This window comes from Schistocerca cancellata, chromosome 5, assembly GCF_023864275.1.
Source record: "Schistocerca cancellata isolate TAMUIC-IGC-003103 chromosome 5, iqSchCanc2.1, whole genome shotgun sequence".
Lineage (NCBI taxonomy): Eukaryota > Metazoa > Arthropoda > Insecta > Orthoptera > Acrididae > Schistocerca > Schistocerca cancellata.
In genome coordinates, this window is record NC_064630.1 from 18,460,410 (window position 1) to 18,473,298 (window position 12,889).

At 40.2% G+C, this 12,889-nt stretch overlaps 1 protein-coding gene and 1 non-coding gene across 2 annotated transcripts in view; both read right to left on the reverse strand.

The window, feature by feature from the left end:
• The window catches only part of LOC126187968 (uncharacterized), a 239,048-nt gene that overhangs the window by 155,031 nt on the left and 71,128 nt on the right, over positions 1-12,889 (reverse strand). The window contains exon 6 of the mRNA XM_049929354.1: positions 11,356-11,508. Coding sequence (XP_049785311.1) covers positions 11,356-11,508 — 153 coding nt within the window. The remainder of the gene's footprint in view (positions 1-11,355; positions 11,509-12,889) is intronic.
• On the reverse strand, positions 8,544-8,617 carry Trnat-ugu (transfer RNA threonine (anticodon UGU)). The gene has a single exon. It is a non-coding gene; the product is annotated as a tRNA-Thr (tRNA).

Sequence of the window (12,889 nt, forward strand, 5' to 3'; positions counted from 1 at the left end):
CCTAGTGGAGGTGGTTTGCCATAGCCTTCCACCAACCATAATGGGGATGAATGATGATGATGAAGATGACACAAGAACACCCAGTCATCTCGAGGCAGGGAAAATCCCTAACCCCACTGGTAATCGGACCCGGGACCCCGTGCACGGGAAGGGAGAACGCTACCTCAAGACCAAGAGCTGCGGACTAAATGTGTAACATGCTTCGTAAATTATCTGAGGCAATGTATAAATTACTGATTTTAAATGCTTACTGTTGGCCATTATGAACAATGTGTCCAACTCTTCTATTAACCAAGAGACATGGAAAACTCACAGAAAATACTTTGGTAAGTGCAACATTAAATATGTCAAAACCATCAATAAATGAACAATAGCCAAGTAATGGACATTCAATGTGTCTGATGTATCTCTTCTGTGTTCATGTTCTCTGGAGTGCTTCTTAAGTTTGGTTCTCTGTCTTTCTATATGAAAATAAAGTATTTGATATTAAAAGCATGTCCAAGCATTCATTGCTGACACCAAAGTGGTGGCCCCTGAGTGTGAATGAGTTTGTTTATATTCTCAATGGTGTACTTCTATGCTTTTGTGCTGTGGCTAATCTGTTGCACACTGCAAAGACAGAGCAGCAGAGTTTCCCATTATCCAGCTCTACTACTCAACTTACTGCTGCTGCAGTTCTCAACTGTATTTCTGATGGTGGCAATGGCTCAAGATTGCGTAACATAAATATTCTGACTTTATGGAAAACAAGGCCCTAATTGTGGTTGGCTCAGGTGTAGGCCTCTTTCCAACTTTATAGCATTGTGTCCTCAACACTGATGGATATGCTGTAGTTATATCCCAGCAGGAACTGAATTTCATTGAACAGTTGGACGATATTTTACCACAACATTCTTTTGCTGTTCCTGAAGATACTGTTTTACATCATTTCTTGGTACTACTGGAATTGAACCTGAGTGTAATTATGGGCAGTGGTTTCTGGGCTAGTAGTTCTCTGTAACAAGAGCTGCATTTGCTTCAGACTTTGGTGGGAGTGGAACTGACACTTTTTTTGACTGTGATGATTGCCACAAGATGTGCATGCAGTACTATCTGGTTTTCCTGAACTTTCATTTATGATTTAGCACAGAAGTGGAAGCTGTAGCAACAACTAGTGCTTATAGTAATAATTTATATGCTGCTTTAGACAAGGTTATGTAGGGGCAACTCTACATTGCACATCCCAGTGAGAGTGGCCTGGACTCATGTTCTGCATGCTTCTGAGCATGACGGAACCACCTACAAAAAGAATTTTCAATGAAATGACTAGTCTTAATGCTAAGATCGACAATAGCTGCAGGAAGACAGTAAGAAAGCAATACAAACATTCTCCTTGCCAAAATGAATAGTTCTGGTATCACAGATGTTTTGCATGAAGTGCAAGACATTGTACAACGCCTTGCAATTTCCCAAACACCACCGACTGGCGCATATAGGTGTGCAAGCCCATGTAAAAGTTATACAATACATACCTTGTTTCAAACATGCTATGCTTTCAGTGGTGAGTGGTTCAGCAAAACTTTTCACCACTGACAAGACATCAGGATTATATTTTGGTTGATTCAGGATCTGAGATGAGCATGATTATAAGGAATGTTGATGTCTCATTTTTATGGTTTTCCAATATTAATGGCAGTGAGTAACACCCACATTCAGACATTTGGGAGGAAGACACTGACATCAGATATGCAAAAAGATTTTTCTCCAACAAGGTCTTTCTAGGTGACAGACATTTTGAGGCCTATACTAGGTGCCAATTTTTTGTCTTATTTCTCCTTAGCACCAGCTTCTTAACAGTCAATTGATAACTATTACACATGCAGCATAGCTCATGACTGAGTCAGAGCATGTTATGTGCAATATCTCCATCACTGTATACACAAAGATGTCTGTGATTTCTGTGCCTTCCATGAAATGGAATAATGTCACCTTTAGACTTTCTTCACTCTGTGGAATGCACTAGCATGTGTCATAAAGAAGTGTTTGGCATCTGTTTCCCATGACTCGATACAGCTAGTTGCATTAGCTGTGGAATGTGACGTTTTGGAATGAAAGGTTGAGCAAATTGAGATTTTGTACCACCTTGGAGAAATGCAATGGAGTTCTCAGACAATGTATTGTTGCTACAGAGTGGGTGCTTCAAAATGTATGGAGAGAGATGCATTGCCAGTAGATAACTGCTACGCCTCAGCCAGCAGACCTCTCTCTTCCTCCTCCTCCAAGGCCATGCAGTGAAGGGACAATGTGAACACTCTATGACACATCGCATTTGCATCACACCTGATCAGTCTGTTGCAAGTTAGCCAAGAAGGTTGCCCCAGACAAGTTGAAGTGTGCTAAACCCATGTTTGATTATGTTAGTGGATAGGACAATTTCACACTAACACAGTGCGTAGGTTGCACCATTGGAAATGGTTAAGAAAAACAATGGATCCTGGCATTTATGTGGGGATTATAGGGGGCTGAATGCAAACACAACCCTTGAAAGATATCCTGTTCTGAATGTCAGACTTTACATGTAACCTGAATGGTGCTACTGTTTTCATTGTGTTAGACTGTGCCAAAGCACTTGCTCAAGAACCCATGACTGAGATGGACAAGCACAAGACTTCTATTACAGCTCCATTCAGCTTATTTTAGCACAGCATAATGCCTTTTGGATTTTGAAATGCTGCCCAGGTATGGCAGCAGTTCATGGATGAGTGCTGCACTGTGTGGACTGTGTATTTCACTATGTTGACATTGTTGTGGTGTTCTCAAGAAATATGGAAGTGCATGTCTCCCATTTTCAAGAGGTAAAACAATGGTTATGTTACTATGGGCATGTGGTTGACAAGGACAAATGCATGTTCAGTGAAGGCAAGGTGCATGTTTTAGGGTATGCAGTTTCCCAAAGTTGCACATTTCCTAACCTCAAAAAGGTCTAAGATATTTTTAATATGCCTCTGCTTTTTGTGATAAATGACCTTTGTAGATAGGTAGGCATGATAAATTATTATGGCTGACATTTACATCATCTGGCTAAGACTAATGGTCCAATCAATGATGCGCTGAATGGAAAAAACACACTGGAAAGCTGGAGGTCCCCTGGAACACTGATGCTAAAGAGGTTTTGAGGCTATTAAGACTGTTTTGGAGTCAGTTAATCTTTTAGCACACCCTCTTCCTGGACCTCTAGTGGCATTATTTGTGGACATGAGTCAGTCAGCAATAGGATTTGTATAGCAGCAATGGGTGATGGCAATGTGGCATCCATTACCATTTTTTTCCAAGAATGTCTCTCCACTAAAGACGAGATGGAGTGCTTTTGAAAGGGAATTGCCAGATATTTACCAGTGTCTGGGCAGGAGTTTAAGATTTTTACAGATTATAAACTTTAACTTTGATTTTTCAAAGAACGTCTGAGCTAAATTCATCCCGCCAATACAGTATATATTGCTCAACTTTCCAGTGATCTAAACTATGTTGCTGGCTTGTAAAATGGTGTTGCTGGCTGCTTGTCACATAGCTGCTTGTCCATTGTGACAATTGAACTGGGAGGCAGTGGCCACACAACAGGAATCAGTTCTACTCTTCTGAAGTGTCACACAGACCATGCTTCTACTGTGTTTTGACATCATCAGGTGTGGCTTCATGGATCTCCAATTTTTGTCTGGTGTGACATGGCAAATAGTGAGATGCAGCTGTTCATCCCAGTCTGTCAATGACAATGATGCTTAATGACCTCCATGAATTGGTGCATTCTGGAATCAAGCATTCACCAAACTAGTTTCAGGTAAAGTTGTGTAGCTGGGAAACAAACAGGATTGTTAATGCTGGGTCAATTATTGTTTGCAATGCCAAAAGCGCAAAATCAGTTGCCATACATCATCCACCATGGATGAGTTTCCCTCTCTATCCCATAGATTTGCACTTATGCATGTAGACAGAGGGGTCACTTCTGCTGATAGTTTCTTCTTTGTCATGACTGTGATCAACAGATTTACACAGTGGCCAGAAGCAGTTCCAGTTCAAGACATTTCTGTGATTTCAGTTGCTCTGAAAGTCACATCTGCTTAGTTTTCAAGATTTGGTAATCCCAAAGTCATAATATCTGACACAGGCAAACAATTTGACAGCCAGCTGTTCGACACTATTATGGCTCTCTAGATGTAAGCATGTGCATACTACCAAGCTATTATCCATGCAGTAATTCATGGTGGAATATGTGCACTGCCCAATGAATATTGCTTTTTCATGTCAGGCTGGGTTGTGAATAGCTGCTTCACCTTTTGTTTTCTTGGGATTAAGGACAATGGTGAAGGAGGCCCTCAATTGTCACTGAGCTCAATTTGTTTGTGTACAAGGATTAAAAGCACCTATATAGTTTTTCTCATCTGATTCTGCTCTATGTGTTGGGGTAGAATATTATAAACAGCTTTCATAAAACTTTCAAGCCCAAATGTGATTGCCCAAACTGACCCCTCAGGTACGGCATGGAATTTGACCATTTTTCTATTCAAAAGAACTGTTAACCAGTCATTTTCTTTGGGTAAGGGATGATACTGTCAAACTACCTCTCTGGTCACTGTACAATGGTCCATTTTTTGTCACTATCAGAAATGATAGGACATTTGTTGTTGGCAGAAATGGAAAGAGGAACACTGTTTCAGTAGACTGAAACCGGCATTCACCGATGATGGTGTTCCCCCACCACGGACACATCAGACTGTGTTGTTCCTGAATAGCCTTTACCAGATCTCCTTCCCCTTCTTTCATTCTCCCTGCAACACAAATGCTCTCTGGTAAACATGTGAAGTGGCTTTTTCATTGGCTAGTGATGCCACTGTATTCCCTTTTAATGGGAATTGAGTTTTATTCTAGTTAGCTCCCTGAAAAATGGGAGGGCGGGGGAGGCTGATGTGGCAAGTGCAACTTGTGATATATCTCTGGTGTGTGTTCATATTCTTTGTAGCCTGTTCTAGGGCATTTTGCTTAAGTTGTGGTTCTCTGTCTTACTGTATGAAAATAAAGTGTTTTATATTAAACGTGTGTCCAAGCATATATCACCAACCCAAAAATATCGGTGGTGAACTTTTTTGCATTAATTAGAACAAATAGACCTTTGCTGTCAAGAAGTATTTAGGAAAACATAATGGGATGATTAAATGATGATGGTGTCCTCTTGGGTAAAATATTCCGGAGGTAAAATAGTCCCCCATTTGGATCTCCGGGCAGGGACTATTCAAGAGGATGTCGTTATCAGGAGAAAGAAAACTGGCGTCCTATGGATCGGAGCGTGGAATGTCAGATCCCTTAATCGGGCAGGTAGGTTAGAAAATTTAAAAAGGGAAATGGATAGGTTAAAGTTAGATATAGTGGGAATTAGTGAAGTTCGGTGGCAGGAGGAACAAGACTTCTGGTCAGGTGAATACAGGGTTATAAACACAAAGTCAAATAGGGGTAATGCAGGAGTAGGTTTAATAATGAATAGGAAAATAGGAATGAGGGTAAGCTACTACAAACAGCTTAGTGAACGCATTATTGTGGCCAAGATAGACACGAAGCCCACACCTACTGCAGTAGTACAAGTTTATATGCCAACTAGCTCTGCAGATAACGAAGAAATTGAAGAAATGTATGATGATATAAAAGAAATTATTCAGATAGTGAAGGGAGACGAAAATTTAATAGTCATGGGTGACTGGAATTCGAGTGTAGGAAAAGGGAGAGAAGGAAACGTAGTAGGTGAATATGGATTGGGGCTAAGAAATGAAAGAGGAAGCCGCCTGGTAGAATTTTGCACAGAGCACAACTTAATTACAGCTAACACTTGGTTTAAGAATCGTGATAGAAGGTTGTATACATGGAAGAACCCTGGAGATACTAAAAGGTATCAGATAGATTATATAATGGTAAGACAGAGATTTAGGAACCAGGTTTTAATTTGTAAGACATTTCCAGGGGCAGATGTGGACTCTGACCACAATCTATTGGTTATGACCTGCAGATTAAAACTGAAGAAACTGCAAAAAGGTGGGAATTTAAGGAGATGGGACCTGGATAAACTGAAAGAACCAGAGGTTGTACAGAGTTTTAGGGAGAGCATAAGGGAACAATTGACAGGAATGGGTGAAAGAAATACAGTAGAAGAAGAATGGGTAGCTTTGAGGGATGAAGTAGTGAAGGCAGCAGAGGATCAAGTAGGTAAAAAGATCAGGGCTCTTAGAAATCCTTGGGTAACAGAAGAAATATTGAATTTAATTGATGAAAGGAGAAAATATAAAAATGCAGTTAATGAAGCAGACAAAAAGGAATACAAACGTCTCAAAAATGAGATCGACAGGAAGTACAAAATGGCTAAGCAGGGATGGCTAGAGGACAAATGTAAGGATGTACAGGCTTATCTCACTAGGGGTAAGATAGATACTGCCTACAGGAAAATTAAACAGACCTTTGGAGAAAAGAGAACCACTTGTATGAACATCAAGAGCTCAGATGGAAACCCAGTTCTAAGCAAAGAAGGGAAAGCAGAAAGGTGGAAGGAGTATATAGAGGGTCTATACAAGGGCGATGTACTTGAGGACAATATTATGGAAATGGAAGAGGATGTAGATGAAGATGAAATGGGAGATACGATACTGCGTGAAGAGTTTGACAGAGCACTGAAAGACCTGAGTCGAAACAAGGCCCCCGGAGTAGACAACATTCCATTGGAACTACTGACGGCCTTGGGAGAGCCAGTCCTGACAAAACTCTACCATCTAGTGAGCAAGATGTATGAAACAGGTGAAATACCCTCAGACTTCAAGAAGAATATAATAATTCCAATCCCAAAGAAAGCAGGTGTTGGCAGATGTGAAAATTACCGAACCATCAGTTTAATAAGCCACAGCTGCAAAATACTAACACAAATTCTTTACAGACGAATGGAAAAACTAGTAGAAGCCGACCTCGGGGAAGATCAGTTTGGATTCTGTAGAAATACTGGAACACGTGAGGCAGTACTGACCTTACGACTTATCTTAGAAGAAAGATTAAGGAAAGGCATACCTACGTTTCTAGCATTTGTAGACTTAGAGAAAGCTTTTGACAATGTTGACTGGAATACACTCTTTCAAATTCTAAAGGTGACAGGGGTAATATACAGGGAGCGAAAGGCTATTTACAATTTGTACAGAAACCAGATGGCAGTTATAAGAGTCGAGGGACATGAAAGGGAAGCAGTGGTTGGGAAGGGAGTAAGACAGGGTTGTAGCCTCTCCCCGATGTTATTCAATCTGTATATTGAGCAAGCAGTAAAGGAAACAAAAGAAAAATTTGGAGTAGGTATTAACATCCATGGAGAAGAAATAAAAACTTTGAGGTTTGCCGATGACATTGTAATTCTGTCAGAGACAGCAAAGGACCTGGAAGAGCAGTTGAATGGAATGGACAGTGTCTTGAAAGGAGGATATAAGATGAACATCAACAAAAGCAAAATGAGGATAATGGAATGTAGTTGAATTAAGTCGGGTGATGCTGAGGGAATTAGATTAGGAAATGAGACACTTAAAGTAGTAAATGAGTTTTGCTATTTGGGGAGCAAAATAACTGATGATGGTCGAAGTAGAGAGGATATAAAATGTAGACTGGCAATGGCAAGGAAAGTGTTTCTGAAGAAGAGAAATTTGTTAACATCGAGTATAGATGTAAGTGTCAGGAAGTCATTTCTGAAAGTATTTGTATGGAGTGTAGCCATGTATGGAAGTGAAACATGGACGGTAAATAGTTTGGACAAGAAGAGAATAGAAGCTTTCAAAATGTGGTGCTACAGAAGAATGCTGAAGATTAGATGGGTAGATCACATAACTAATGAGGAGGTATTGAACTGAATTGGGGAGAAGAGGAGTTTGTGGCACAACTTGACAAGAAGAAGGGACCAGTTGGTAGGACATGTTCTGAGGCATCAAGGGATCACCAATTTAGTATTGGAGGGCAGTGTGGAGGGTAAAAATCGTAGGGGGAGACCAAGAGATGAATACACTAAGCAGATTCAGAAGGATGTAGGTTGCAGTAGGTACTGGGAGATGAAGAAGCTTGCACAGGATAGAGTAGCATGGAGAGCTGCATCAAACCAGTCTCAGGACTGAAGACCACAACAACAACAATGAGAGGGTTTGAAAAAGCTGGTGATTGTAAACTGTCAAAACTGTCAGCTTGTGTACTGTCACCTCCCAGATGAAACAACTGTGCAATGATAATGTAAATAACAGTTAATAATTCCATATTTTTCAGTGATATATTTGTTTTATTACGTTTACCTCACTGTCTTCGTTTGCTTTGTAAAAACTCATTTCAAGCATGAGATAGTGAAGTTCACCTTTACCATAAAGTCAAAGTTGTGGTTATGAATATGAAGCTGGTATCTGTACAGATATCATTGGTGATCTTGCACATCTAGAATAATGAAATTATTATGAAATCTAGACCTTTAGCTGATTACAGGCACTGATAAATATCAGTGGGGACAGTTGAAAAATCTGTGCCCCAACTGGGACTCAAACCCAGGACCTCCTGCTTACATGGCAGACACTCTATCCGACTGAGCCACTGAGGTCACAGACAATAGTGCGGCTGCAGGGACTTATCTCTGGCACACTCCCCGTGAGACCCACACTTTATGACTTACTGTTCACACACTACATTTGTAGTGCCCCTACCCACTATACTTATAACTCGTGGCAGTCAATCTGTAACACCATAATCGATTGTGTGTAATTTATTATGTGAAGTATAAAGTGTTTACTCTTTACTGCTTAATGTCTTTGCATTACTGTAAGGATATGGAGTTTAGCAAAATATGTTTTGTAGAATTACTGTAATATAAAAACTGGTTCATATTTAGGGATTTTGTATTGCATAATATAAAAGATATATTGATTCCCCTCCACTATGGAAGTGGTTTGGCATGCAAAGAAAAGGTGAGAGTGGCAGTCAGGCTGAGTGGGAAGTGAGAGAGCACAATAGGCAGCCAGTGGCCAGCAGTTGTGGAGTCAACACTGCAGGTGCCGAGTGAGGCGTTCGGTATCTTCATCTATGATGGAACAACCTCGGATGTGGTTACTGCTAAAAAAGGGTCTTCTCACATTGGGAATGGCTCTAAAATTAATATTTACATTGCCAAGAAGAAATGAAATAGAGCAATAATCCGCCAGGGGAGAGAGCAGGTAGCCGCCACGTGCTCGCCACCGATATTGCGCCACTGATCCAACAAATTCAGGAAGTTAGTAACTGCATATGAGTATGAACCATTGTGTTTTTGTGTATTTAATTTTGCAATAATACTGCTAGTGTTGCAAAAACTGGTATTTGAACCATGAAATTTCCCCTTCAATCAACCAAGCAGGGTCCTTTCCTCAAAGTATTCAAGTCCGAGTATCCTATTTGTGAAACACTAATATTAATCTATTTTATTTTATGCTGAATTTATGAAAAGCTCCAATTTACTTTGAATAGCTTCTAATTTATAAGTTTCATTGTTTAATGTGTAGTGAAAACTACTCGCTTCACAAGTAATATAAGGGGTACATAACATTTATCACATGAAAATTTTTTAATTTTCTATGAAATATTTCAATAGGAAAGTGCCAAATGGTTAGTACTAATGAATTTTAATGTGACTGGTTAAAATAAATTGCTTCACAAGTGATGAAAGAGACAGAAAAATTTGAAACCTTTTGAATATTTGCTTTAATTTGGACTTTCTTACCAACCTAGATAAAAATATTGCTAGTGTATATTGTTTTCAAGCTTTGAGGGCTAAATGAACTTAAGTGAGGTTGTAGTTCAACATTTATTATAATGCAAGGATTTTCTGTGAAGTGTGCTTATTTGTGGATAAAGGAGTGTTCAGTTTGTAGTAGTCCACTATAATATTTAATAACAGAATAAGTCAAACTGAGAGAATATTTCTGTTAATGAACCTGAAACACTGACAAAGTGGAATGCATATTAAATATGAGTTTTATGAATTTCATTGCATTTGTGATATTATAAGTGTGTTAACCTAAATTGAACCATGGTCAGATGCTATTTAGTCTCGTTTTAGCCTTTGAGAACATTTTTTGTACTGAACTGTTGTAACTGGTCTGTGATATCCTGGAAGCTGGAAATGGGTTGGAGTTGACATCCAACCTAATCACACTCATCTACTATCAGGGACAGATCAGGGGATCCAGCTGGCCATGGGAATACCTCAACATCATGAAGATAGCTTGCAGACACATGTTCCATGTGTGGACAGGCATTGTCCTATTGAAAAATGGCACCATATACTGACACGTAATAGGTAACGCATGAAGATGCAGGATGTGTGTGAAGTACAATTGTGCCATGAGAGTTCCTTCCATGACTACCAACCTTGACCTGTAGTCGTCCCCAAAGGCTATCATCATGACATCTAGAGCAACATTGCTGTGCTTCTCCAAAACTTTGGAAGTACATGACCTCTGCCCAGGTCACTGCCATACTTGTCAACAAAGGTAAACTGTGGTGATGCAGATCCTCGATTCACTGCTAAACACAATGAAGCACTATTCATCTGCAGTTCATGCTTCTTGGTTTCAACCCTACCACAAACACAGCCATTTCTGTTGAAGTGTTACCAGCATCCTCCACATGGGACAGATTATCCTAGTTTGGCTGCTGCTGATCTCAAGCCAATGGTGTGGAATAACACAGAGCATTGTAGGGAGTCTGTTACTTGTCCTCAGGTGGCACACACAAGTACGAAGGCATTATCATGTGCTTGGTGCACAATACAGTCATCTTCCCATATGATGGTCAGATGCAATTGACAAGAACTTTGAGAACAAGTATGCCTGTCCTCACATTCCCATGCAGTCCAACATCAGGCAACCATTACATCTGAGTGCCACTAAACTCTGGATATTGGATAATTTGACCATATGACCAAATGGGGTCTCACAATAAGGCCTATTTCAGAATTTGTCAGTTACTTATACCAACATCTCAGACAGGTACACAGAATCTCTGTATTGTTAAAAGTGTTCACTCTGCATCTAACACTGTTCACAACAGTTCCAAAATAAACAAACAGGAAGGACACTAATGCACTTTGGTGGCAACTCTATCTGCAACAAATAATAGCAATTCTAATCATTTACATGCTTCTCAATGGTGTGATCATTTAGAAAGTTACATAGAAATCTGACCGTGCCTACTGCGTGCTTCACTTTCTTTGTCAAGTAGTGTAGTGTATTTGCAAATCTTTTAGGATTGGCATTACAAGAGCTTAAATCATGTAGAAAGTGACTGCAGTAACTGAATACCTACCCATAGTGAAGACTGTTTTCGGTATAGTAGTTACAGCTGGACAATCATATGTAATAGGCAGACACACAGATCCCACTTTGGCCAAGCATGGGTTGCCAATTGGTGGCCATGTTTTTGCCAAGAGTGTAAACCATAATTTTTGCTGGGTGTGTCCTATATAAAGAAAAGAAGAAACACATATGTATGTAGGTTACAATTAGAATTCACAGGTAAAAATTAACAGAACATCTCCATACATTTTTAAATTATATATCTCCCTTGAAATTATAATAATAAACAAAATATCCATTACCTTTCAATATTAAGATAGATTTAATTGACATTTATCATGAGTGTAAACCTATTTATGCATTCTGATATTCACCCCATTTTGCAAACCAGTGGAGCTATCAGGCTCTAGAATAAGATGGGACAGCAGAAAGTCGCACATTATTACAGCAGGCTAAGTAACTTTTTGTTGCAACAAGTGAAGACCAGACTTCACAACCCATGAAATGAGCCACCTTTGAAATCTTGCTGCCACATGCTAGAATATTGCTAGTACAGCATGCTGCAATAATGCAGTCTGCCACAGCAGAGGGCATTTTTGTCCTCATGATGTGTCACAGAGCTGTGCTTCTGTAGTTACCTACAAGACTGGAGGTGGGCTTCTGTCATTATATATCTGGCAACAGAAATTACAAATACTCATCACTCAGCCTTTAGCACTACTTGCATCCACATTACAGTTGGTGCTGGGACTTCAGACTGCAGCCGGTACCAAGACAGTCCAATAGAATCAGGTCTCTAGCAGCCAACTGAAGACCTCTACTAGAGTGTCTTTGTCTGGAACTCTGGGAGAATCTGAGGACCTTGGATTCACCACAGGGTCTCTCTGTACCTGACACGCTGTTCCAGGTCACCAGCATGTAGGCTTGCTGACTTCTGGGGATGCCTTCCTTGTATTAGCATGGTCATCTGCTGACTACAGCACTTTTGCTGAGACAGAACCCTCTACTTAGCAACACGTGCACTGCCACAGTGCTGAAATTGCTGTTGGTAGTTATGCTGAGGTAGCAAACCACTTTTTGGATAACCCCCCCCCCCCCCCCCCCCACACACACACACTGAGACTCTGACAATAACTTCTGTACAGACGTTTTGTAGCATAAGCAGTGTTAATACTGAATGAGCTGCCTTATTCTTTGCTTGCTGTGGTACTAGAAGAACATAATCCACAGTTCCCATACAAACCATTCATTCTGGGGCAGAGTCAACCATCCTGGTTGACAGTTGTGTCCATATTGCCAATATCATTACATTTTTTATCAAAAGAAACCTAGTAGCAATGAGAAACCTCATAAGGCAGCAACAAGCAGCATCATTTCAACATGACTTCACTTACAATGCCTAATCACTTGGTTGAAGTGTTGAGTGGAAGGTTTGAGTGGTGAAAGTGGACTCAGTCAGTGATTTAAGTGACTTTAGGGGGCATTCTAAAGAAACATGTCATAGTTTATGCCCAGTTAGGTGCAGTCTGTGTCATGTTTTGGGA